At 39.1% G+C, this 26,126-nt stretch overlaps 1 protein-coding gene across 1 annotated transcript in view; it reads left to right on the forward strand.

Moving 5' to 3' along the window:
* quob (quattro b) overlaps positions 1–26,126 on the forward strand; it is a 102,179-nt gene that overhangs the window by 40,714 nt on the left and 35,339 nt on the right. Inside the window, exons 4-6 of the mRNA XM_061985707.2 lie at positions 2,882–3,073; positions 3,207–3,327; positions 9,144–9,237. Coding sequence (XP_061841691.1) covers positions 2,882–3,073; positions 3,207–3,327; positions 9,144–9,237 — 407 coding nt within the window. The remainder of the gene's footprint in view (positions 1–2,881; positions 3,074–3,206; positions 3,328–9,143; positions 9,238–26,126) is intronic.

Consider the following 26,126-nt stretch of genomic DNA (forward strand, 5'->3'; position numbering starts at 1 on the left):
ACTGAGGAATTTGTGGGACTGAAACAAAACAAAAACAATTCCATTGTAAGTTAATAATACTAACACAGACACTCGTAAATGTGTTAGCATATTACGAATAGTACTGCAAATATGCATGAAAACACTACTATCAAACATGTAAGCATGAATTGTTTTAGTTATATTGTAAAACTTACAAACTTTGCTTGGAGTGATGAATGAAAACACCATACAAGTATAGAAACGCTATGGACGACTATTAGACAAAACGGCACTTATACTTTCGGTTCAAGGCACAAAATTCCATTGTAAGTTAATGATACTAACACAGACACTCTTAAACGTGTTAGCATATTATGAATAGCACGTGCAAATATGCATGAAAACACTGCTATCAAACATGTAAGTATAAATTGTTTTAGTTGTATTGTAAAACTTACAAACTTTGCTTGGAGTGATGAATGAAGTCACCATACAAGTATAAAAACGTTATGAAAGACCAGTAGACAAAATGACACTTATATTTACAGTTCAAGGCACAACATTTTATTGCAAGTTAATGATACTAACACAGACACTCGTAAATGTGTTAGTATATTACGAATAGCATGTGCAAATATGCATGAAAACACTACTATCAAACATGTAAGCACAAATTGTTTTAGTTATATTGTAATACTTACAAACGTTGCTTGGAGTGATGAATGAAGTCACCATACAGGTATAGAAACGTTATGAAGGACTAGTAGACAAAATGACACTTATACTTTCGGTTCAAGGCACGGAATGTTATTGCAAGTTAATGATACTAACACAGACACTCATAAACGTGTTAGCATATTACGAATAGCATGTACAAATATGCAAGAAAGCACTACTATCAAACATGTAAGTATGAATTGTTTTAGTTATTTTATAAAACTTACAAACGTTGCTTGGAGTGATGAATGAAGTCACCATACAGGCATAGAAACGTTATGAACGACTAGTAGACAAAAAGACACTTATGCTTTCGGTTGAAGGCACAAAATTCCATTGTAAGTTAATAATTCTAACACAGACACTTGTAAACGTGTTAGCATATTACAAATAGCACGTACAAATATGCATGAAAACACTACTATCAAACATGTAAGTATGAATTGTTTTAGTTATCTTGTAAAACTTACAAACTTTGCTTGGAGTGATGAATGAAAACACCATACAAGTATAGAAACGCTATGGACGACTAGTAGACAAAACGGCACTTATACTTTCGGTTCAAGGCACAAAATTCCATTGTAACTTAATGACACACAGACAAGTTCCATTGTAACTTAATGATACACACACGTGCAAATATGCATGAAAACACTACTATCAAACATGTAAGCATGAATTGTTTTAGTTATATTGAAAAACTTACAAACGTTGCTTGGAGTGATTAATGAAATCACCATACAGGTATAGAAACGTTATGGACGACTAGTAGACAAAACGGCACTTATATTTTTGGTTCAAGGCACGAAACAGAAATAAATACTGTAGACTTTCAACCAGCAGCACCTGCAGCAAGCAAACCCACCTAAAAGATGGCGCCGTAGCACAAACAATGACACACCTTTTAAGCCTCAATGTAAAGTTGTTGTATCCAAAACATCATGGCGATTCATAAATAAAAATCCATATTTCGGCCGCATCTTTGTATAAGCCGCATGGTTCAAAGCTCGGGGAAAAAGGTAGCGGCTTATAGTCCGTAAAATACGGTACTAGTGGCTTACCTTTTTTTTGGTTTTAATAGCTGAGTTGGATTGAGTCTTTCAATGTTTTCATCCAAACTTCTTCAAAATCAGAATCCTGAAAATGTTTGCAACCAAAGTACAAACTAAGCAGGTAGCAGGTGACGTCAGCAGGCAGATGCAGGCCCCGCCCACATTTTGGAGCTAGAGGTGGGGTGTTCCAAAATGTGCTGAAAGTAGCCTAAATTTCCTAATGTGTCCATTTTGGTGGGGATTTTACCTGTAGACCTTAGTTTTAGGCCCAGAACTATGAATTCGGCACCAAATTATTGGAGGATGCGGGAAGAACTGCGGACACTCTTGTGATTTGGATCACATCAGACTGTCTGCCCCGCAGGATGAATTTGAGGTCATAGACAATTTAGAGTGAAAAGCAAATTTTATTTTCACTCGCATACAAAACATTGTAACTTGGATTGTTTCCCTGGCTTGGAGACTCTCCCGAAGGACAGTGCGGCGAAGACACAACAAACTCCCTTCTTGTCTCTCATGGAGACACACCTGTTGTTGTTGACTTTGGACTTATCGGCTGCACGACATCAAGGCCGCGGAACAGAGACACACGGCAGGCTTACACACACACATGCATCCACGAAAAAATATACGCCACACACACATACCCCAGCCCCAATCCAACGCCCTTGACGCAAATCCCATAGGGGTGATGGACAGATGGGCAGCGCCTAAGAGCTGCGGCCTGCCACCATGGCCCTCCCCTCCCCTCTGTTGCTAGATATCTCGAGATGTACGTTGTAATATGTATATGTGCTTTGCTTTGGAGGTTTTTTCCTACTCCAGTCTTGGAAGCCCAGTCTCGATTGTATTTTTTTACTTATCCTTCCCCAGTGTTGACCTTTTTCCCATCTTTTACGGGGCGCCTTGTGGCGACCCATCAGCGTTCCTGTTCCGTTTGTTTGTCCAATCTTGAATGGGTTTGTGCTGAAAACAAAGTTTCGTTGTACTTGTGCAATGACAATAAAGACCTATCCTATCCTATCCTAATGTAGAATATTTATATTTCAGCCCCATGACCCTGTTCCAAAAACAGGTGGATGGATTGTGGGTTTGATGCTTATTATGAACCAGCGGTTTAAAGATATTCATGTGTTTGTGTTTACCCGCAGATTTTCGATCACATGGAATTGAGACTCCGCCCACTTCAGACGGACCACACGTGAGACTCCACAACCTCAAGACACAAGTCACGTCTTCTTCTCAGCTTCCGTCCGTCAGTTCTAACGCGACTCCTCAAAGTCTGGGCTCCAGTTTCCAAAGCGTCAGTGGTTTGCTTGAGCTGGGTGTCATTTGTCTACCAGGTACTTGGCTTTCATTGTGGAGAGGACTATAGTAGTTTATGGTGGCCTTTTATCCTTAAAGGGAGTTTGTGTTGCCATTTCCTACAGATAAATATCAAATGCAAACCTTTTTTTTGGTGCTCTTTACCTCCAGGCAGCCGGGACAAGACGGGTAGGGCAGTGGTGGAGCTTCACTGTGACAAGGAGCAGACCTCACCTCCTCTATCAGCCCAGAATATCTGCGAGTTGCTGCTTTATCTCCACTCCATACCAAGGTACTGCACACGGTATCATAGTAGGAACTAAGAAAAGTGATGATAATAATAATAACGAGAAAATTCCCGCGGAAATTTTGACGGGCCTGCTATCTGTGCCATGGACCTTTGCTCGACCATGGTAGAAAGCTAACGTTAGCATGCTATCAGTTAGCATGTGTCACATACCAAGTTATATGACTGCAAGGTGTATGGCTGTCTAATTAGAGAAAAAAGTAAAGTTAGCTAAAAAGTTAGCATGCTAGCATGCTAACATTAGCATGCTAGCAGGTAACAAGTGTCACATACCAAGTTATATGACTTCAGGGTAGACGGTTGCAAAATTAGCTCAAAAAGCTAGCACTGTAATGATAGCATGCTAACATTAACATGCGAACAGTTGGCATGTTTCACATACCAACGGGCGGTATAGCTCAGTTGGTAGAGTGGCCGTGTCAGCAACTTGTGGGTTCCAGGTTGGATCCCCACTTCCGCCATCCTAGTCACTGCCGTAGTGTCCTTGGGCAAGACACTTTACCCACCTGCGCCCAGTGCCACCCACACTGGTTTAGATATTGGGTTTCACTATGTAACAAGCGCTTTGAGTCACTAGAGAAAAGCGCTATATAAATAGACTTCACTTCACTTCATATGACTATAAGTTGTATGGCTGCGGAATTGGAGAAAAAAGTGTCAAATTTGCCAAAAAAAGTTAGCACTTTAATGTTAGCGTGCTAGCATGCTAAAGTTAGCACGCTAACAGTTAACAAGGGTCACATTCCTAGTTATATGATTCTAAGGTGTATGGAATTAGAGACAAAAGTGTAATATTAGCTGGAAGAGTCGCCATGCTAATGTTAGCATACTTACATGCTAACGTTAAGAAGCTAGCACATGACTGGGTAAGAAGAAATACCAAAATGCAATATTTGTTGGTGTAGACATAGAAAGTAGCAAAAAAGCTAGCATAAAATGTTAGCATGCTAACATGAGAGACGCTAGCAAAAAAAAAACCTTGCTCGCCTCCTTCCGATGGCCATCCAGCCAAAACCAAATATTGGACGTCAAAACGCTTTAGCCAGCGTTAAAGTAAACAAGTGTGTGACTAAAATGAGACGTGAAAGTATGGCTGAGCTACAAGAGGAGGTAATCGTGTCTTTTTAGCCTTTGTCTCAGAGCAGTCGTCCATTAAAAGGTATGTACCCATTGAATTGGCCCATTTTTTATTTATTTGTGAGTATCGTCACCATGGTAACAGGAAATGTTCCCAACTTAAAGTAGCCCCGTCGGCGCTAACGAGACCTTTCCGACGGTATAACATATGTGGGGGTTCGTCGGCTGGTTCGTCTCGCATTAATGGTAAGAGAAACGTGGCAAAGTTATGAGTGATAATATATAATATAATGTTCATATATTTCATCTATGACAATTGATGGAAGGTCTATTAAAGAAATATGACAATATAGACAATTTATTTAGAAAAAAATAAATACCTATAAGCACCTTTTTGACGATTAGTACTGAAAAAGTGCAAAAAATGGAAATAGCAAGCAAATTTTGTTTTGTCTTGTTTATTCATAGTTTTTTTTTAACGTTTTACAATATATAAATATATAATATATCTGTCAATATTTTTTTTATTATTTTAACCAAGACATGTTTGTATTATTATCAAGTCTCTGAATATTTGTTCTGTCTAAAAAAATATAATAAAGATTAAAAAGATAAATTGTAATGTTGACGACTTTATGAGTGTCAGCTGCATTAAAATCGTCTGATTATTTCATTATTTATGAATTATTTTTACAACATTATGAATGTGACCAATAAACGTTATCATAAATGTTTTTTTTTATTGTAATGTGTACCTAATTAAATATATGACAACACAATAAATTATATATAACCATATATGTTTTTATTTTTTTTCAGACACAATAAACCAAAAAAACTTTTCATCCACACAATTAAAAGAAAAAAAAGAAGAAAAACAGCATTTCCAACCCAATATTGTCATTTGCGAAGCAAAACACAAAAAGTAGTACAAAAAAATAAATAGATAAACATTTTGTGTGTCAAAAAAGGAGCTGGAAGAAGCAAAATATTGTACTTCACTCAGATATATTACATAACTACATTTGTATATTTATTAGTATTTTATTATTAATATAATTGCGATGTATTTCACACCCAGGGGATCCATATGAAAGAAGAAAAACATACTACAACAATACAAACAAATAAAAGAAAAAAAGCAGAAAAATGCAAATAAAATAAATAAATATTTTTTTTTTTTTTTTTTAAACACACAAAATATTACACCCACTCAAAAATCCCCTCATCAAATGCAATGTATAAAAATACATTACACCTCTAAGATATGTTATGTTTGTTGTAACTATCCGTTTTCCTTTCAAAATACATTTTAATTGTTTGTGCACAGACTAATGTCGTGTTGTTGTAATTATCTGTAAGGCCACTAGAGGACAGTAGAATACAATGCATTTCACAGGCAGTGAGTCTTTGGCGCATGAACGTCCAAACACTTTATGACCAACAATAACCTCCAACTCATTTTCACTATAGGCCACATCCCAGTTATGTTTGGCCCCAGAGGGACGCTTCTAACAGTGAATACTATCATTACACCATTTTTTGTTGCATTTAATTAGTAGATTTTTTAAAAACTAAAATGTAAAAAAAAATATGGTGAGTTAAAGTTAAAGTACCAATGATAGTCACACACACACACTAGGTGTGGTGAAATGTGTCCTCTGCATTTGACCCATCCCCTTGTTCACCCCCTGGGAAGTGAAGGGAGCAGTGAGCAGCAGCGGTGGAATTATTTTTGGTGATTTAACCCCCAATTCCAACCCTTGATGCTGAGTGCCAAGCAGGGAGGTAATGGCTTCCATTTGTTTATAGTCTTTAGTTATAATTTATTAATATATTATATATATATATATATATGTATCATAATAATTATAGTTGCAATAATTTCACCTCAAAATGTAGTGTATATTACTGTAAATGGAAAAACAGTACTGCTGTCTTCATGGTAAAAAAAAAAAAAGGCAGCTCAATTTGCCAGATTTTTACTGTAAAAATTACATTTGTTTTTTTTTACTGTATTCAATTTTACAGTAAATGCCAAAACGGCACCACAGTTTATTACAGTAAAGAAAAGTACTGTTTTTTTTTTTTTTTTAGAGAAAAGTGCTGTAAAAAACACAGTAAATATCACAGTTTGACCATGAAATCTGAAGGCTTTCCAGGGCCAAATAAAATGAAGTGGCGGGCCACATCTGGCCCCCGGTCCTTGGGTTTGACACCTGTGATCTAACTGATGTCGACATTTCCCCTTCGTCACTCCTCACTACGGTTAATTTTGTATTAATTGTGAGAGAAATGTGCGGAACTATAATAACAAAAGTTGAAGTATGAGCAATAATAATATGGGCTTTTTTTTTTAACTTTCTGAAAATCTTTATTAGCAATTCAAAATGAGCATGCGAGCAGCTAACAAGTGTCACATACCAAGTTATATGGCTTGCTCGCCTCCTTCCGATGGCCATCCAGCCAAAACCAAACATTAGACGAAAAAACTTTTTTTTAGCCAGGGTTAAAGTAGACGAGTGTGTGAACAAAACGAGACGTTAAGATGTGAAAGCATGGCTGAGCTACAAGAGGAGGTAATCGTGTCTTTTTGGCCTTTGTCTCAGAGCAATTGTGTATTAAAAAGGAATGTACCCATTCAATTGGCCCTTTTTTTAAAAAAAATTGTGAATAGCATCGCCGTGGTAACACAAAATGTTCTAAACTTAAAATAAAAAAAACGCAATTTTACAGTAACATTTGGCACCTGTGCTCCCAGTTTTTTTTGTTTTTTGTTTTACCGCAAATCAACAAGTGTAGATTTTTGGGTGTATTACTGTAAATGCCAAAACGGCACCACAGTTTATTACAGTAAAAAAAAAGTACAGTTTTTTTTTTTTTTTTGGAAAAAAAATGCTGTAAAAACCACAGTAAATTTCACAATTTGACCATGAAATCTATTGCTACTTTTACATTGCACAGTTTGATGGATAACTTGCTTTGAAATGATAGTGTGAATGTTCCAAACATTCACACTATCATTTCTACACCAAAATTCATATATTTATTATTATTTTTCTTCTTCCACATTTTTCATCCGATTCAAACTGTTCCAACTTCAAACTGTTCAGTCTATTCAGGAATTACGGCATTTCCCTTGACAAATTCCCCAAATTCCCAGATTTCCCAGAATTCCAGGTTTTTTCCGGGACATTTTTCCCATTCAAAATAAATGGGGGATTTTTCAAACTTCCACCATTTCCACATTTTTCAACCCATTTAATCCATTCCACCTTCAACATATTCCACTCATCCTGGACATTCAAAATTCTCTTTTCTCAAGTAAAAAAAAATTCCAGGAATTCCCAGAATGCCCTATTTTCACTCTTTTTTCTGTCGACTCTTCCTTCCACATTTTTCAACCCACTTCAACCGTTCCACCGTCAAAACATTCCTTTTAATCAGGACAATAAACAAAGTTGTTTTTTGAACTTGAAACATTCCCGGTTTTCCCGAAATTCTAGGAATTCCGTGATATCATTACTCAATTCAAAATGTTACCACTTCAACATTTCTTGACAGATTTGAAAAATTCCAACACCAACCATTTCAACTCATTCAGAACATTCAAATATTTTTGCATTTTCTGAAAAAAAATAATCCCTATTTTCTCGAAATTCCCAGATTTCCATGAAATTCCCTTTGAAAACAATGGGACATTTTTCAAAGTTCAACAACTCCCACATTCTTGTATCTGATTCAAATCGTTCCAACTTCAAACTGTTCAGCCTATTCGGGAATCGCGGCATTTCCCTTGACAGATTCCCAAAATTCCCAGATGTCCCAGATTTCCAGGTTTTCCGAGACATTTTTCCCATTCAAAATGAATTGGGCATTTTTCACACTTCCACCATTTCCACATTTTTCAACCTATTCAAACCATTCCACCTTCAACACATTCCACTCACACTGGACATTCAAACTTCCATTTTTTCCAAGTTGAAAAAAAATTCCAGGAATTCCCAAAATGCCCTATTTTCACCCTTTTTTCTGTCGACTACTCCTTCCACATTTTTCAACCCACTTCAACCGTTCCACCGTCCAAACATTCCTCTTAATCAGAACAAAAAACAAAACATTTTTTTGAACTGGAAACATTCCCCGGTTTTCCCGGAATTATAGGAATTCCGTTATACCATTTCTCAATTCAAAATGTTACTATTTCAACATATCTCGACCGATTTGAAAAATTCCAACACCAACCATTTCAACTCATTCAGAACATTCAAATATTTTTGCATTTTCCGAAAAAAAATAAATCCTTATTTTCCCGAAATTCCCAAATTTCCATGAAATTCCCATTGAAAAGAATGGAACATTTTTCAATGTTCCATAACTCCCACATTTTTTTATCTGATTCAAACCGTTCCAACTTCAAAATATTCAGCCTGTTCAGAAATGTTCAAGAATTAAAAAAAAAAAAAAAAACGGATTTCCTAGAATTCCCACTTTTTATGAACATTAACACGAAATGTTCCAAACTTAAAGTAAAAAAATCCTGCAATTTTACAGTAACATTTGGCACCTGAGCTCCCAGTTCGTTTGTTTGTTTGTTTTTACCACAAATTAACTAGTGTAGATTTTTGGGTATATTACTGTATTATTGCACGACTCGTGTGGTGACTTGATGAACGCATGAAGAGTGTTTGAGTGAGCTCTCACCTGACTGGTTGTCTCGCCAGGAAAGATGTACGCGAGCTGGGACTGACTCTGGTCATCGATGCCAGGAAGAAGGCCCCCCCGCCTCATCTCTACACGGCTCTGCTCATGGCCCAGGTGGAAACTACACCACACTGAACTAGTTCTGCTGTCACATGACTCGTTATCAGTCACATTCATCACCATTAGGATGAATCATCATTAAACACAGTGCTTGTATAATTCTAATCAACTTTAAAAAGACCCATTATGTAGACACCAGGGTGGCCCCCATACCAAAATGTAATGTGATACTTTTCTAAATAGAGGGGACCACCAAAAAATGGCTTTATTGGAACAAACAATCTTAGGGTACATGAAACAATTGTTTATTATTGCAATTTAGTGCTTAAATAAAATGTTGAACATACTAGACAACTTGTCTTTTAGTAGTAAGTAAACAAACAAAGACTCCTAACTAGTCTGCTGACGTATGCAGTAACATATTGTGTCATTTACCTATTATTTTGTCAACATTATAAAGGACAAACTATAAAAGTTGATTATTAATCCACTTGTTCATGTACTGTTAATATCTGCTTATTTTCTGTTTTAACATGTTCTATCTACACTTCTGTTAAAATGTAATAATCACTTATTCTTCTCTTTTTTGATACTTTACATTAGTTTTGGATGATACCACACATTTAAGTGTCGATCCGATACCAAGTAGTTACAGGATCATACATTGGTCATATTCAAAGTCCTCATGTGTCCAGGGACATATTTACTGAGTTTATAAACATAATATGTATATATATTTGTGATGATAAAAAATTATCGATGAAATCATAGTAGTATCGACTAGATATTTTTCGCTTAAGTCCAGTCAGGTGTGTATTTTTCGTTGAAGTCCAGTCAGGGTGTATTTTTCGCGTAAGTCCAGTCAGGGTGTATTTTTCGCTTAAGTCTAGTCAGGGTGTATTTTTTGCATAACTCCAGTCAGGGTGTATTTTTCGCTTAACTCCAGTCAGGGTGTATTTTTCGCTTAAGTCCAGTCAGGGTGTATTTTTCACTTAAGTCCAGTCAGGGTGTATTTTTCGCTTAAGTCCAGTCAGGGTGTATTTTTTGCTTAAGTCCAGTCAGGGTGTATTTTTCGCTTAAGTCCAGTCAGGGTGTATTTTTTGCTTAAGTCCAGTCAGTGTGTAATTTTTGCTTAAGTCCAGTCAGAGTTTATTTTTCGCTTAAGTCCAGTCAGGGTTTATTTTTCGTTGAAGTCCAGTCAGGGTGTATTTTTCGCTTAAGTCAAGTCAGGGTGTATTTTTTGCTTAAGTCCAGTCAGGGTTTATTTTTCGCTTAACTCCAGTCAGGGTGTATTTTTTGCTTAAGTCCAGTCAGGGTTTATTTTTCGCTTAAGTCCAGTCAGGGTGTATTTTTCGCTTAAGTCCAGTCAGGGTGTATTTTTCGTTGAAGTCCAGTCAGGGTTTATTTTTCGTTGAAGTCCAGTCAGGGTGTATTTTTCGCTTAAGTCCAGTCAGGGTGTATTTTTTGCTTAAGTCCAGTCAGGGTTTATTTTTCGCTTAAGTCCAGTCAGGGTGTATTTTTCGCTTAAGTCCAGTCAGGGTTTATTTTTCGCTTAAGTCCAGTCAGGGTGTATTTTTCGCTTAAGTCCAGTCAGGGTGTATTTTTCGTTGAAGTCCAGTCAGGGTTTATTTTTCGTTGAAGTCCAGTCAAGGTGTATTTTTTGCTTAAGTCCAGTCAGGGTTTATTTTTCGCTTAAGTCCAGTCAGGGTGTATTTTTCGTTTAAGTCTAGTCAGGGTGTATTTTTCGCTTAAGTCCAGTCAGGGTTTATTTTTCGCTTAAGTCCAGTCAGGGTGTATTTTTCACTTAAGTCCAGTCAGGGTGTATTTTTCGTTGAAGTCCAGTCAGGGTGTATTTTTTGCTTAAGTCTAGTCAGGGTGTATTTTTCGCTTAAGTCCAATCAGGGTTTATTTTTCGATAAGTCCAATCAGGGTGTATTTTTCGCTTAAGTCCAGTCAGGGTGTATTTTTCACTTAAGTGCAATCAGGGAGTATTTTCCGCTTAAGTCCAGTCAGGGTGTATTTTTTGCTTAAGTCCAGTCAGGGTTTATTTTTCGCTAAAGTCCAGTCAGGGTGTATTTTTCGCTTAAGTCCAGTCAGGGTGTATTTTTTGCTTAACTCCAGTCAGGGTGTATTTTTTGCTTAAGTCCAGTCAGGGTGTATTTTTCGTTGAAGTCCAGTCAGGGTTTATTTTTCGCTTAAGTCCAGTCAGGGTGTATTTTTCACTTAAGTCCAGTCAGGGTGTATTTTTCGCTTAAGTCCAGTCAGGGTGTATTTTTTGCTTAAGTCCAGTCAGGGTGTATTTTTCGCTTAAGTCCAGTCAGGGTGTATTTTTTGCTTAAGTCCAGTCAGTGTGTAATTTTTGCTTAAGTCCAGTCAGAGTTTATTTTTCGCTTAAGTCCAGTCAGGGTTTATTTTTCGTTGAAGTCCAGTCAGGGTGTATTTTTCGCTTAAGTCAAGTCAGGGTGTATTTTTTGCTTAAGTCCAGTCAGGGTCTATTTTTCGCTTAACTCCAGTCAGGGTGTATTTTTTGCTTAAGTCCAGTCAGGGTTTATTTTTCGCTTAAGTCCAGTCAGGGTGTATTTTTCGCTTAAGTCCAGTCAGGGTGTATTTTTCGTTGAAGTCCAGTCAGGGTTTATTTTTCGTTGAAGTCCAGTCAGGGTGTATTTTTCGCTTAAGTCCAGTCAGGGTGTATTTTTTGCTTAAGTCCAGTCAGGGTCTATTTTTCGCTTAACTCCAGTCAGGGTGTATTTTTTGCTTAAGTCCAGTCAGGGTTTATTTTTCGCTTAAGTCCAGTCAGGGTGTATTTTTCGCTTAAGTCCAGTCAGGGTGTATTTTTCGTTGAAGTCCAGTCAGGGTTTATTTTTCGTTGAAGTCCAGTCAAGGTGTATTTTTTGCTTAAGTCCAGTCAGGGTTTATTTTTCGCTTAAGTCCAGTCAGGGTTTATTTTTCGCTTAAGTCCAGTCAGGGTGTATTTTTCGTTTAAGTCTAGTTAGGGTGTATTTTTCGCTTAAGTCCAGTCAGGGTTTATTTTTCGCTTAAGTCCAGAGAGGGTGTATTTTTCACTTAAGTCCAGTCAGGGTGTATTTTTCGTTGAAGTCCAGTCAGGGTGTATTTTTTGCTTAAGTCTAGTCAGGGTGTATTTTTCGCTTAAGTCCAATCAGGGTTTATTTTTCGATAAGTCCAATCAGGGTGTATTTTTCGCTTAAGTCCAGTCAGGGTGTATTTTTCACTTAAGTGCAATCAGGGAGTATTTTCCGCTTAAGTCCAGTCAGGGTGTATTTTTCGTTGAAGTCCAGTCAGGGTTTATTTTTCGTTGAAGTCCAGTCAGGGTGTATTTTTCGCTTAAGTCCAGTCAGGGTGTATTTTTTGCTTAAGTCCAGTCAGGGTTTATTTTTCGCTTAAGTCCAGTCAGGGTGTATTTTTCGCTTAAGTCCAGTCAGGGTTTATTTTTCGCTTAAGTCCAGTCAGGGTGTATTTTTCGCTTAAGTCCAGTCAGGGTGTATTTTTCGTTGAAGTCCAGTCAGGGTTTATTTTTCGTTGAAGTCCAGTCAAGGTGTATTTTTTGCTTAAGTCCAGTCAGGGTTTATTTTTCGCTTAAGTCCAGTCAGGGTGTATTTTTCGTTTAAGTCTAGTCAGGGTGTATTTTTCGCTTAAGTCCAGTCAGGGTTTATTTTTCGCTTAAGTCCAGTCAGGGTGTATTTTTCACTTAAGTCCAGTCAGGGTGTATTTTTCGTTGAAGTCCAGTCAGGGTGTATTTTTTGCTTAAGTCTAGTCAGGGTGTATTTTTCGCTTAAGTCCAATCAGGGTTTATTTTTCGATAAGTCCAATCAGGGTGTATTTTTCGCTTAAGTCCAGTCAGGGTGTATTTTTCACTTAAGTGCAATCAGGGAGTATTTTCCGCTTAAGTCCAGTCAGGGTGTATTTTTTGCTTAAGTCCAGTCAGGGTTTATTTTTCGCTAAAGTCCAGTCAGGGTGTATTTTTCGCTTAAGTCCAGTCAGGGTGTATTTTTTGCTTAACTCCAGTCAGGGTGTATTTTTTGCTTAAGTCCAGTCAGGGTGTATTTTTCGTTGAAGTCCAGTCAGGGTTTATTTTTCGCTTAAGTCCAGTCAGGGTGTATTTTTCACTTAAGTCCAGTCAGGGTGTATTTTTCGCTTAAGTCCAGTCAGGGTGTATTTTTTGCTTAAGTCCAGTCAGGGTGTATTTTTCGCTTAAGTCCAGTCAGGGTGTATTTTTTGCTTAAGTCCAGTCAGTGTGTAATTTTTGCTTAAGTCCAGTCAGAGTTTATTTTTCGCTTAAGTCCAGTCAGGGTTTATTTTTCGTTGAAGTCCAGTCAGGGTGTATTTTTCGCTTAAGTCAAGTCAGGGTGTATTTTTTGCTTAAGTCCAGTCAGGGTCTATTTTTCGCTTAACTCCAGTCAGGGTGTATTTTTTGCTTAAGTCCAGTCAGGGTTTATTTTTCGCTTAAGTCCAGTCAGGGTGTATTTTTCGCTTAAGTCCAGTCAGGGTGTATTTTTCGTTGAAGTCCAGTCAGGGTTTATTTTTCGTTGAAGTCCAGTCAGGGTGTATTTTTCGCTTAAGTCCAGTCAGGGTGTATTTTTTGCTTAAGTCCAGTCAGGGTCTATTTTTCGCTTAACTCCAGTCAGGGTGTATTTTTTGCTTAAGTCCAGTCAGGGTTTATTTTTCGCTTAAGTCCAGTCAGGGTGTATTTTTCGCTTAAGTCCAGTCAGGGTGTATTTTTCGTTGAAGTCCAGTCAGGGTTTATTTTTCGTTGAAGTCCAGTCAAGGTGTATTTTTTGCTTAAGTCCAGTCAGGGTTTATTTTTCGCTTAAGTCCAGTCAGGGTTTATTTTTCGCTTAAGTCCAGTCAGGGTGTATTTTTCGTTTAAGTCTAGTTAGGGTGTATTTTTCGCTTAAGTCCAGTCAGGGTTTATTTTTCGCTTAAGTCCAGAGAGGGTGTATTTTTCACTTAAGTCCAGTCAGGGTGTATTTTTCGTTGAAGTCCAGTCAGGGTGTATTTTTTGCTTAAGTCTAGTCAGGGTGTATTTTTCGCTTAAGTCCAATCAGGGTTTATTTTTCGATAAGTCCAATCAGGGTGTATTTTTCGCTTAAGTCCAGTCAGGGTGTATTTTTCACTTAAGTGCAATCAGGGAGTATTTTCCGCTTAAGTCCAGTCAGGGTGTATTTTTTGCTTAAGTCCAGTCAGGGTTTATTTTTCGCTAAAGTCCAGTCAGGGTGTATTTTTCGCTTAAGTCCAGTCAGGGTGTATTTTTTGCTAAACTCCAGTCAGGGTGTATTTTTTGCTTAAGTCCAGTCAGGGTGTATTTTTCGTTGAAGTCCAGTCAGGGTTTATTTTTCGCTTAAGTCCAGTCAGGGTGTATTTTTCGTTGAAGTCCAGTCAGGGTGTATTTTTTGCTTAAGTCTAGTCAGGGTGTATTTTTCGCTTAAGTCCAGTCAGGGTTTATTTTTTGCTTAAGTCCAGTCAGGGTGTATTTTTCACTTAACTCCAGTCAGGGTGTATTTTTTGCTTAAGTCCAGTCAGGGTTTATTTTTCGCTTAAGTCCAGTCAGGGTGTATTTTTCGCTTAAGTCCAGTCAGGGCGTATTTTTCGCTTAAGTCCAGTCAGGGTGTATTTTTCACTTAAGTGCAATCAGGGAGTATTTTCCGCTTAAGTCCAATCAGGGTGTATTTTTTGCTTAAGTCCAGTCAGGGTGTATTTTTCGCTTAAGTCTAGTCAGGCTGTATTTTTCGCTTAAGTCCAGTCAGGGTTTATTTTTCGCTTAAGTCCAGTCAGGGTGTATTTTTCGCTTAAGTCCAGTCAGGGTGTATTTTTCGCTTAAGTCCAGTCAGGGTGTATTTTTTGCTTAACTCCAGTCAGGGTGTATTTTTTGCTTAAGTCCAGTCAGGGTGTATTTTTCGTTGAAGTCCAGTCAGGGTTTATTTTTCGCTTAAGTCCAGTCAGGGTGTATTTTTCGTTGAAGTCCAGTCAGGGTGTATTTTTTGCTTAAGTCTAGTCAGGGTGTATTTTTCGCTTAAGTCCAGTCAGGGTTTATTTTTTGCTTAAGTCCAGTCAGGGTGTATTTTTCACTTAACTCCAGTCAGGGTGTATTTTTTGCTTAAGTCCAGTCAGGGTTTATTTTTCGCTTAAGTCCAGTCAGGGTGTATTTTTCGCTTAAGTCCAGTCAGGGTGTATTTTTCGCTTAAGTCCAGTCAGGGTGTATTTTTCACTTAAGTGCAATCAGGGAGTATTTTCCGCTTAAGTCCAATCAGGGTGTATTTTTTGCTTAAGTCCAGTCAGGGTGTATTTTTCGCTTAAGTCTAGTCAGGCTGTATTTTTCGCTTAAGTCCAGTCAGGGTTTATTTTTCGCTTAAGTCCAGTCAGGGTGTATTTTTCGCTTAAGTCCAGTCAGGGTGTATTTTTCACTTAAGTGCAATCAGGGAGTATTTTCCGCTTAAGTCCAATCAGGGTGTATTTTTTGCTTAAGTCCAGTCAGGGTTTATTTTTCGCTTAAGTCCAGTCAGGGTTAATTTTCGCTTAAGTCCAGTCAGGGTGTATTTTTCGCTTAAGTCCAGTCAGGGTTAATTTTCACTTAAGTCCAGTCAGGGTGTATTTTTCGCTTAAGTCCAGTCAGGGTGTATTTTTCACTTAAGTGCAATCAGGGAGTATTTTCCGCTTAAGTCCAGTCAGGGTGTATTTTTTGCTTAAGTCCAGTCAGGGTTTATTTTTCGCTTAAGTCCAGTCAGGGTGTATTTTTTGCTTAAGTCCAGTCATGGTTTATTTTTCGCTTAAGTCCAGTCAGGGTGTATTTTTTGCTTAAGTCCAGTCAGGGTTTATTTTTCGCTTAAGTCCAGTCAGGGTGTATTTTTTGCTTAAGTCCAGTCAGGGTTTATTTTTCGCTTAAGTCCAGTCAGGGTGTATTTTTCGCTTAAGTGCAATCAGGGAGTATGTTTCGCTTAAGTCCAGTCAGGGTGTATTTTCCGCTTAAGTCCATTCAGGGTGTATTTTTTGCTTTAGTCCAGTTAGGGTGTATTTTTTGCTTAAGTCCAGTCAGGGTGTATTTTTTGCTTAATTTCAGTCAGGGTGTATTTTTCGTTGAAGTCCAGTCAGGGTTTATTTTTTGCTTAAGTCCAGTCAGGGTGTATTTTTTGTTGAAGTCCAGTCAGGGTGTATTTTCCGCTTAAGTCCAGTCAGGGTGTATTTTTTGCTTAAGTCTAGTCAGGGTGTATTTTTCGCTTAAGTGCAATCAGGGAGTATTTTTTGCTTAAGTCCAGTCAGGGTGTATTTTCCGCTTAAGTCCAGTCAGGGTGTATTTTTCGCTTAAATCCAGTCAGGGTGTATTTTTCGCTTAAGTGCAATCAGGGAGTATTTTCCGCTCAAGTCCAGTCAGGGTGTATTTTTCGCTTAAGTCCAGTCAGGGTGTATTTTTCGTTGAAGTCCAGTCAGGGTGTATTTTTCGCTTAAGTGCAGTCAGGGTGTATTTTCAGCTTAAGTCCAGTCAGGGTTTGTTTTTCGCTTAAGTCCAGTCAGGGTGTATTTTTTTTTAAAGTCCAGTCAGGGTTTGTTTTTCACTTAAGTCCAGTCAGGGTGTATTTTCCGCTTAAGTCCAGTCAGGGTGTATTTTTCGCTTAAGTCCAGTCAGGGTGTATTTTTCGTTGAAGTCCAGTCAGGGTGTATTTTTCGCTTAAGTGCAGTCAGGGTGTATTTTCAGCTTAAGTCCAGTCAGGGTTTATTTTTCGCTTAAGTCCAGTCAGGGTGTATTTTTCGCTTAAGTCCAGTCAGGGTTCGTTTTTCGCTTAAGTCCAGTCAGGGTGTATTTTTCGCTTAAGTCCAGTCAGGGTGTATTTTTCACTTAAGTGCAATCAGGGAGTATTTTCCGCTTATGTCCAGTCAGGGTGTATTTTTTGCTTAAGTCCAGTCAGGGTTTATTTTTCGCTAAAGTCCAGTCAGGGTGTATTTTTCGCTTAAGTCCAGTCAGGGTTTATTTTTCGCTTAAGTCCAGTCAGGGTGTATTTTTCGCTTAAGTCCAGTCAGGGTGTATTTTTTGCTTAAGTCCAGTCAGGGTGTATTTTTCGTTGAAGTCCAGTCAGGGTGTATTTTTCGCTTAAGTCAAGTCAGGGTGTATTTTTCGCTTAAGTCCAGTCAGGGTGTATTTTTTGCTTAAGTCCAGTCAGGGTGTATTTTTTGCTTAAGTCCAGTCAGGGTTTATTTCTCGCTTAAGTCCAGTCAGGGTGTATATTTCGTTGAAGTCCAGTCAGGGTGTATTTTTCGCTTAAGTCTAGTCAGGGTGTATTTTCCGCTTAAGGCCAGTCAGGGTGTATTTTTCGCTTAAGTCCAGTCAGGGTGTATTTTTCGCTTAAGTCCAGTCAGGGTGTATTTTTCGCTTAAGTCCAGTCAGGGTGTATTTTTTGTTGAAGTCCAGTCAGGGTGTATTTTTCGCTTAAGTCTACTCAGGGTGTATTTTCCGCTTAAGTCCAGTCAGGGTTTATTTTTCGCTTAAGTCCAGTCAGGGTGTATTTTCCGCTTTAGTCCAGTCAAGGTGTATTTTTTGCTTAAGTCTAGTCAGGGTGTATTTTTCGCTTAAATCCAGTCAGGGTGTATTTTTCGTTGAAGTCCAGTCAGGGTGTATTTTTCGCTTAAGTCTAGTCAGGGTGTATTTTCCGCTTAAGTCCAGTCAGGGTTTATTTTTCGCTTAAGTCCAGTCAGGGTGTATTTTCCGCTTAAGTCCAGTCAGGGTGTATTTTTCGCTTAAGTCCAGTCAGGGTGTATTTTTCGCTTAAGTCCAGTCAGGGTGTATTTTTCGCTTAAGTGCAGTCAGGGTGTATTTTTCACTTAAGTGCAATCAGGGAGTATTTTCCGCTTAAGTCCAGTCAGGGTGTATTTTTTGCTTAAGTCCAGTCAGGGTTTATTTTTCGCTTAAGTCCAGTCAGGGTGTATTTTTTGCTTAAGTCCAGTCAGGGTTTATTTTTCCCTTAAGTCCAGTCAGGGTGTATTTTTCGCTTAAGTGCAATCAGGGAGTATTTTTCGCTTAAGTCCAGTCAGGGTGTATTTTTCGCTTAAGTCCAGTCAGGGTGTATTTTTCGCTTAAGTCCAGTCAGGGTGTATTTTTCGCTTAAGTCCAGTCAGGGTGTATTTTTTGCTTTAGTCCAGTCAGGGTGTATTTTTCGCTTAAGTCCAGTCAGGGTGTATTTTTTGCTTAAGTCCAGTCAGGGTGTATTTTTCGTTGAAGTCCAGTCAGGGTGTACTTTTCGCTTAAGTCCAGTCAGGGTGTATTTTCCGCTTAAGTCCAGTCAGTGTGTATTTTTTGCTTAAGTCCAGTCAGGGTTTTTTTTTCGCTTAAGTCCAGTCAGGGTGTATTTTCCGCTTAAGTCCAGTCAGTGTGTATTTTTTGCTTAAGTCCAGTCAGGGTTTTTTTTTCGCTTAAGTCCAGTCAGGGTGTATTTTCCGCTTAAGTCCAGTCAGTGTGTATTTTTTGCCTAAGTCCAGTCAGGGTTTGTTTTTCGCTTAAGTCCAGTCAGTGTGTATGTTTTGCTTAAGTCCAGTCAGGGTTTGTTTTTCGCTTAAGTCCAGTCAGGGTGTATTTTTTGCTTTAGTCCAGTCAGGGTGTATTTTTCGCTTAAGTCCAGTCAGGGTGTATTTTTTGCTTAAGTCCAGTCAGGGTGTATTTTTCGTTGAAGTCCAGTCAGGGTGTACTTTTCGCTTAAGTCCAGTCAGGGTGTATTTTCCGCTTAAGTCCAGTCAGTGTGTATTTTTTGCTTAAGTCCAGTCAGGGTGTATTTTTTGCTTAAGTCCAGTCAGGGTGTATTTTTCGTTGAAGTCCAGTCAGGGTGTACTTTTCGCTTAAGTCCAGTCAGGGTGTATTTTCCGCTTAAGTCCAGTCAGTGTGTATTTTTTGCTTAAGTCCAGTCAGGGTTTTTTTTTCGCTTAAGTCCAGTCAGGGTGTATTTTCCGCTTAAGTCCAGTCAGTGTGTATTTTTTGCTTAAGTCCAGTCAGGGTTTTTTTTTCGCTTAAGTCCAGTCAGGGTGTATTTTCCGCTTAAGTCCAGTCAGTGTGTATTTTTTGCTTAAGTCCAGTCAGGGTTTTTTTTTCGCTTAAGTCCAGTCAGGGTGTATTTTCCGCTTAAGTCCAGTCAGTGTGTATTTTTTGCCTAAGTCCAGTCAGGGTTTGTTTTTCGCTTAAGTCCAGTCAGTGTGTATGTTTTGCTTAAGTCCAGTCAGGGTTTGTTTTTCGCTTAAGTCCAGTCAGGGTGTATTTTTTGCTTTAGTCCAGTCAGGGTGTATTTTTCGCTTAAGTCCAGTCAGGGTGTATTTTTTGCTTAAGTCCAGTCAGGGTGTATTTTTCGTTGAAGTCCAGTCAGGGTGTACTTTTCGCTTAAGTCCAGTCAGGGTGTATTTTCCGCTTAAGTCCAGTCAGTGTGTATTTTTTGCTTAAGTCCAGTCAGGGTGTATTTTTTGCTTAAGTCCAGTCAGGGTGTATTTTTCGTTGAAGTCCAGTCAGGGTGTACTTTTCGCTTAAGTCCAGTCAGGGTGTATTTTCCGCTTAAGTCCAGTCAGTGTGTATTTTTTGCTTAAGTCCAGTCAGGGTTTTTTTTTCGCTTAAGTCCAGTCAGGGTGTATTTTCCGCTTAAGTCCAGTCAGTGTGTATTTTTTGCTTAAGTCCAGTCAGGGTTTTTTTTTCGCTTAAGTCCAGTCAGGGTGTATTTTCCGCTTAAGTCCAGTCAGTGTGTATTTTTTGCTTAAGTCCAGTCAGGGTTTTTTTTTCGCTTAAGTCCAGTCAGGGTGTATTTTCCGCTTAAGTCCAGTCAGTGTGTATTTTTTGCCTAAGTCCAGTCAGGGTTTGTTTTTCGCTTAAGTCCAGTCAGTGTGTATGTTTTGCTTAAGTCCAGTCAGGGTTTGTTTTTCGCTTAAGTCCAGTCAGGGTGTATTTTTTGCTTTAGTCCAGTCAGGGTGTATTTTTCGCTTAAGTCCAGTCAGGGTGTATTTTTTGCTTAAGTCCAGTCAGGGTGTATTTTTCGTTGAAGTCCAGTCAGGGTGTACTTTTCGCTTAAGTCCAGTCAGGGTGTATTTTCCGCTTAAGTCCAGTCAGTGTGTATTTTTTGCTTAAGTCCAGTCAGGGTGTATTTTTTGCTTAAGTCCAGTCAGGGTGTATTTTTCGTTGAAGTCCAGTCAGGGTGTACTTTTCGCTTAAGTCCAGTCAGGGTGTATTTTCCGCTTAAGTCCAGTCAGTGTGTATTTTTTGCTTAAGTCCAGTCAGGGTTTTTTTTTCGCTTAAGTCCAGTCAGGGTGTATTTTCCGCTTAAGTCCAGTCAGTGTGTATTTTTTGCTTAAGTCCAGTCAGGGTTTTTTTTTCGCTTAAGTCCAGTCAGGGTGTATTTTCCGCTTAAGTCCAGTCAGTGTGTATTTTTTGCTTAAGTCCAGTCAGGGTTTTTTTTTCGCTTAAGTCCAGTCAGGGTGTATTTTCCGCTTAAGTCCAGTCAGTGTGTATTTTTTGCCTAAGTCCAGTCAGGGTTTGTTTTTCGCTTAAGTCCAGTCAGTGTGTATGTTTTGCTTAAGTCCAGTCAGGGTTTGTTTTTCGCTTAAGTCCAGTCAGGGTGTATTTTTTGCTTTAGTCCAGTCAGGGTGTATTTTTCGCTTAAGTCCAGTCAGGGTGTATTTTTTGCTTAAGTCCAGTCAGGGTGTATTTTTCGTTGAAGTCCAGTCAGGGTGTACTTTTCGCTTAAGTCCAGTCAGGGTGTATTTTCCGCTTAAGTCCAGTCAGTGTGTATTTTTTGCTTAAGTCCAGTCAGGGTTTTTTTTTCGCTTAAGTCCAGTCAGGGTGTATTTTCCGCTTAAGTCCAGTCAGTGTGTATTTTTTGCTTAAGTCCAGTCAGGGTTTTTTTTTCGCTTAAGTCCAGTCAGGGTGTATTTTCCGCTTAAGTCCAGTCAGTGTGTATTTTTTGCCTAAGTCCAGTCAGGGTTTGTTTTTCGCTTAAGTCCAGTCAGTGTGTATGTTTTGCTTAAGTCCAGTCAGGGTTTGTTTTTCGCTTAAGTCCAGTCAGGGTGTATTTTTCGCTTAAGTGCAATCAGGGAGTATTTTTCGCTTAAGTCCAGTCAGGGTGTATTTTTCGCTTAAGTCCAGTCAGGGTGTATTTTTTGCTTAACTCCAGTCAGGGTGTATTTTTTGCTTAAGTCCAGTCAGGGTGTATTTTTCGTTGAAGTCCAGTCAGGGTTTATTTTTCGCTTAAGTCCAGTCAGGGTGTATTTTTCGTTGAAGTCCAGTCAGGGTGTATTTTTTGCTTAAGTCTAGTCAGGGTGTATTTTTCGCTTAAGTCCAGTCAGGGTTTATTTTTTGCTTAAGTCCAGTCAGGGTGTATTTTTCACTTAACTCCAGTCAGGGTGTATTTTTTGCTTAAGTCCAGTCAGGGTTTATTTTTCGCTTAAGTCCAGTCAGGGTGTATTTTTCGCTTAAGTCCAGTCAGGGTGTATTTTTCGCTTAAGTCCAGTCAGGGTGTATTTTTCACTTAAGTGCAATCAGGGAGTATTTTCCGCTTAAGTCCAATCAGGGTGTATTTTTTGCTTAAGTCCAGTCAGGGTGTATTTTTCGCTTAAGTCTAGTCAGGCTGTATTTTTCGCTTAAGTCCAGTCAGGGTTTATTTTTCGCTTAAGTCCAGTCAGGGTGTATTTTTCGCTTAAGTCCAGTCAGGGTGTATTTTTCACTTAAGTGCAATCAGGGAGTATTTTCCGCTTAAGTCCAATCAGGGTGTATTTTTTGCTTAAGTCCAGTCAGGGTTTATTTTTCGCTTAAGTCCAGTCAGGGTTAATTTTCGCTTAAGTCCAGTCAGGGTGTATTTTTCGCTTAAGTCCAGTCAGGGTTAATTTTCACTTAAGTCCAGTCAGGGTGTATTTTTCGCTTAAGTCCAGTCAGGGTGTATTTTTCACTTAAGTGCAATCAGGGAGTATTTTCCGCTTAAGTCCAGTCAGGGTGTATTTTTTGCTTAAGTCCAGTCAGGGTTTATTTTTCGCTTAAGTCCAGTCAGGGTGTATTTTTTGCTTAAGTCCAGTCATGGTTTATTTTTCGCTTAAGTCCAGTCAGGGTGTATTTTTTGCTTAAGTCCAGTCAGGGTTTATTTTTCGCTTAAGTCCAGTCAGGGTGTATTTTTTGCTTAAGTCCAGTCAGGGTTTATTTTTCGCTTAAGTCCAGTCAGGGTGTATTTTTCGCTTAAGTGCAATCAGGGAGTATGTTTCGCTTAAGTCCAGTCAGGGTGTATTTTCCGCTTAAGTCCATTCAGGGTGTATTTTTTGCTTTAGTCCAGTTAGGGTGTATTTTTTGCTTAAGTCCAGTCAGGGTGTATTTTTTGCTTAATTTCAGTCAGGGTGTATTTTTCGTTGAAGTCCAGTCAGGGTTTATTTTTTGCTTAAGTCCAGTCAGGGTGTATTTTTTGTTGAAGTCCAGTCAGGGTGTATTTTCCGCTTAAGTCCAGTCAGGGTGTATTTTTTGCTTAAGTCTAGTCAGGGTGTATTTTTCGCTTAAGTGCAATCAGGGAGTATTTTTTGCTTAAGTCCAGTCAGGGTGTATTTTCCGCTTAAGTCCAGTCAGGGTGTATTTTTCGCTTAAATCCAGTCAGGGTGTATTTTTCGCTTAAGTGCAATCAGGGAGTATTTTCCGCTCAAGTCCAGTCAGGGTGTATTTTTCGCTTAAGTCCAGTCAGGGTGTATTTTTCGTTGAAGTCCAGTCAGGGTGTATTTTTCGCTTAAGTGCAGTCAGGGTGTATTTTCAGCTTAAGTCCAGTCAGGGTTTGTTTTTCGCTTAAGTCCAGTCAGGGTGTATTTTTTTTTAAAGTCCAGTCAGGGTTTGTTTTTCACTTAAGTCCAGTCAGGGTGTATTTTCCGCTTAAGTCCAGTCAGGGTGTATTTTTCGCTTAAGTCCAGTCAGGGTGTATTTTTCGTTGAAGTCCAGTCAGGGTGTATTTTTCGCTTAAGTGCAGTCAGGGTGTATTTTCAGCTTAAGTCCAGTCAGGGTTTATTTTTCGCTTAAGTCCAGTCAGGGTGTATTTTTCGCTTAAGTCCAGTCAGGGTTCGTTTTTCGCTTAAGTCCAGTCAGGGTGTATTTTTCGCTTAAGTCCAGTCAGGGTGTATTTTTCACTTAAGTCCAATCAGGGAGTATTTTCCGCTTATGTCCAGTCAGGGTGTATTTTTTGCTTAAGTCCAGTCAGGGTTTATTTTTCGCTAAAGTCCAGTCAGGGTGTATTTTTCGCTTAAGTCCAGTCAGGGTTTATTTTTCGCTTAAGTCCAGTCAGGGTGTATTTTTCGCTTAAGTCCAGTCAGGGTGTATTTTTTGCTTAAGTCCAGTCAGGGTGTATTTTTCGTTGAAGTCCAGTCAGGGTGTATTTTTCGCTTAAGTCAAGTCAGGGTGTATTTTTCGCTTAAGTCCAGTCAGGGTGTATTTTTTGCTTAAGTCCAGTCAGGGTGTATTTTTTGCTTAAGTCCAGTCAGGGTTTATTTCTCGCTTAAGTCCAGTCAGGGTGTATATTTCGTTGAAGTCCAGTCAGGGTGTATTTTTCGCTTAAGTCTAGTCAGGGTGTATTTTCCGCTTAAGGCCAGTCAGGGTGTATTTTTCGCTTAAGTCCAGTCAGGGTGTATTTTTCGCTTAAGTCCAGTCAGGGTGTATTTTTCGCTTAAGTCCAGTCAGGGTGTATTTTTTGTTGAAGTCCAGTCAGGGTGTATTTTTCGCTTAAGTCTACTCAGGGTGTATTTTCCGCTTAAGTCCAGTCAGGGTTTATTTTTCGCTTAAGTCCAGTCAGGGTGTATTTTCCGCTTTAGTCCAGTCAAGGTGTATTTTTTGCTTAAGTCTAGTCAGGGTGTATTTTTCGCTTAAATCCAGTCAGGGTGTATTTTTCGTTGAAGTCCAGTCAGGGTGTATTTTTCGCTTAAGTCTAGTCAGGGTGTATTTTCCGCTTAAGTCCAGTCAGGGTTTATTTTTCGCTTAAGTCCAGTCAGGGTGTATTTTCCGCTTAAGTCCAGTCAGGGTGTATTTTTCGCTTAAGTCCAGTCAGGGTGTATTTTTCGCTTAAGTCCAGTCAGGGTGTATTTTTCGCTTAAGTGCAGTCAGGGTGTATTTTTCACTTAAGTGCAATCAGGGAGTATTTTCCGCTTAAGTCCAGTCAGGGTGTATTTTTTGCTTAAGTCCAGTCAGGGTTTATTTTTCGCTTAAGTCCAGTCAGGGTGTATTTTTTGCTTAAGTCCAGTCAGGGTTTATTTTTCGCTTAAGTCCAGTCAGGGTGTATTTTTTGCTTAAGTCCAGTCAGGGTTTATTTTTCCCTTAAGTCCAGTCAGGGTGTATTTTTCGCTTAAGTGCAATCAGGGAGTATTTTTCGCTTAAGTCCAGTCAGGGTGTATTTTTCGCTTAAGTCCAGTCAGGGTGTATTTTTCGCTTAAGTCCAGTCAGGGTGTATTTTTCGCTTAAGTCCAGTCAGGGTGTATTTTTTGCTTTAGTCCAGTCAGGGTGTATTTTTCGCTTAAGTCCAGTCAGGGTGTATTTTTTGCTTAAGTCCAGTCAGGGTGTATTTTTCGTTGAAGTCCAGTCAGGGTGTACTTTTCGCTTAAGTCCAGTCAGGGTGTATTTTCCGCTTAAGTCCAGTCAGTGTGTATTTTTTGCTTAAGTCCAGTCAGGGTTTTTTTTTTCGCTTAAGTCCAGTCAGGGTGTATTTTCCGCTTAAGTCCAGTCAGTGTGTATTTTTTGCCTAAGTCCAGTCAGGGTTTGTTTTTCGCTTAAGTCCAGTCAGTGTGTATGTTTTGCTTAAGTCCAGTCAGGGTTTGTTTTTCGCTTAAGTCCAGTCAGGGTGTATTTTTTGCTTTAGTCCAGTCAGGGTGTATTTTTCGCTTAAGTCCAGTCAGGGTGTATTTTTTGCTTAAGTCCAGTCAGGGTGTATTTTTCGTTGAAGTCCAGTCAGGGTGTACTTTTCGCTTAAGTCCAGTCAGGGTGTATTTTCCGCTTAAGTCCAGTCAGTGTGTATTTTTTGCTTAAGTCCAGTCAGGGTGTATTTTTTGCTTAAGTCCAGTCAGGGTGTATTTTTCGTTGAAGTCCAGTCAGGGTGTACTTTTCGCTTAAGTCCAGTCAGGGTGTATTTTCCGCTTAAGTCCAGTCAGTGTGTATTTTTTGCTTAAGTCCAGTCAGGGTTTTTTTTTCGCTTAAGTCCAGTCAGGGTGTATTTTCCGCTTAAGTCCAGTCAGTGTGTATTTTTTGCTTAAGTCCAGTCAGGGTTTTTTTTTCGCTTAAGTCCAGTCAGGGTGTATTTTCCGCTTAAGTCCAGTCAGTGTGTATTTTTTGCTTAAGTCCAGTCAGGGTTTTTTTTTCGCTTAAGTCCAGTCAGGGTGTATTTTCCGCTTAAGTCCAGTCAGTGTGTATTTTTTGCCTAAGTCCAGTCAGGGTTTGTTTTTCGCTTAAGTCCAGTCAGTGTGTATGTTTTGCTTAAGTCCAGTCAGGGTTTGTTTTTCGCTTAAGTCCAGTCAGGGTGTATTTTTTGCTTTAGTCCAGTCAGGGTGTATTTTTCGCTTAAGTCCAGTCAGGGTGTATTTTTTGCTTAAGTCCAGTCAGGGTGTATTTTTCGTTGAAGTCCAGTCAGGGTGTACTTTTCGCTTAAGTCCAGTCAGGGTGTATTTTCCGCTTAAGTCCAGTCAGTGTGTATTTTTTGCTTAAGTCCAGTCAGGGTGTATTTTTTGCTTAAGTCCAGTCAGGGTGTATTTTTCGTTGAAGTCCAGTCAGGGTGTACTTTTCGCTTAAGTCCAGTCAGGGTGTATTTTCCGCTTAAGTCCAGTCAGTGTGTATTTTTTGCTTAAGTCCAGTCAGGGTTTTTTTTCCGCTTAAGTCCAGTCAGGGTGTATTTTCCGCTTAAGTCCAGTCAGTGTGTATTTTTTGCTTAAGTCCAGTCAGGGTTTTTTTTTCGCTTAAGTCCAGTCAGGGTGTATTTTCC

The sequence above is a fragment of the Nerophis lumbriciformis genome, linkage group LG23 (genome assembly GCF_033978685.3).
Source record: "Nerophis lumbriciformis linkage group LG23, RoL_Nlum_v2.1, whole genome shotgun sequence".
NCBI lineage: Eukaryota > Metazoa > Chordata > Actinopteri > Syngnathiformes > Syngnathidae > Nerophis > Nerophis lumbriciformis.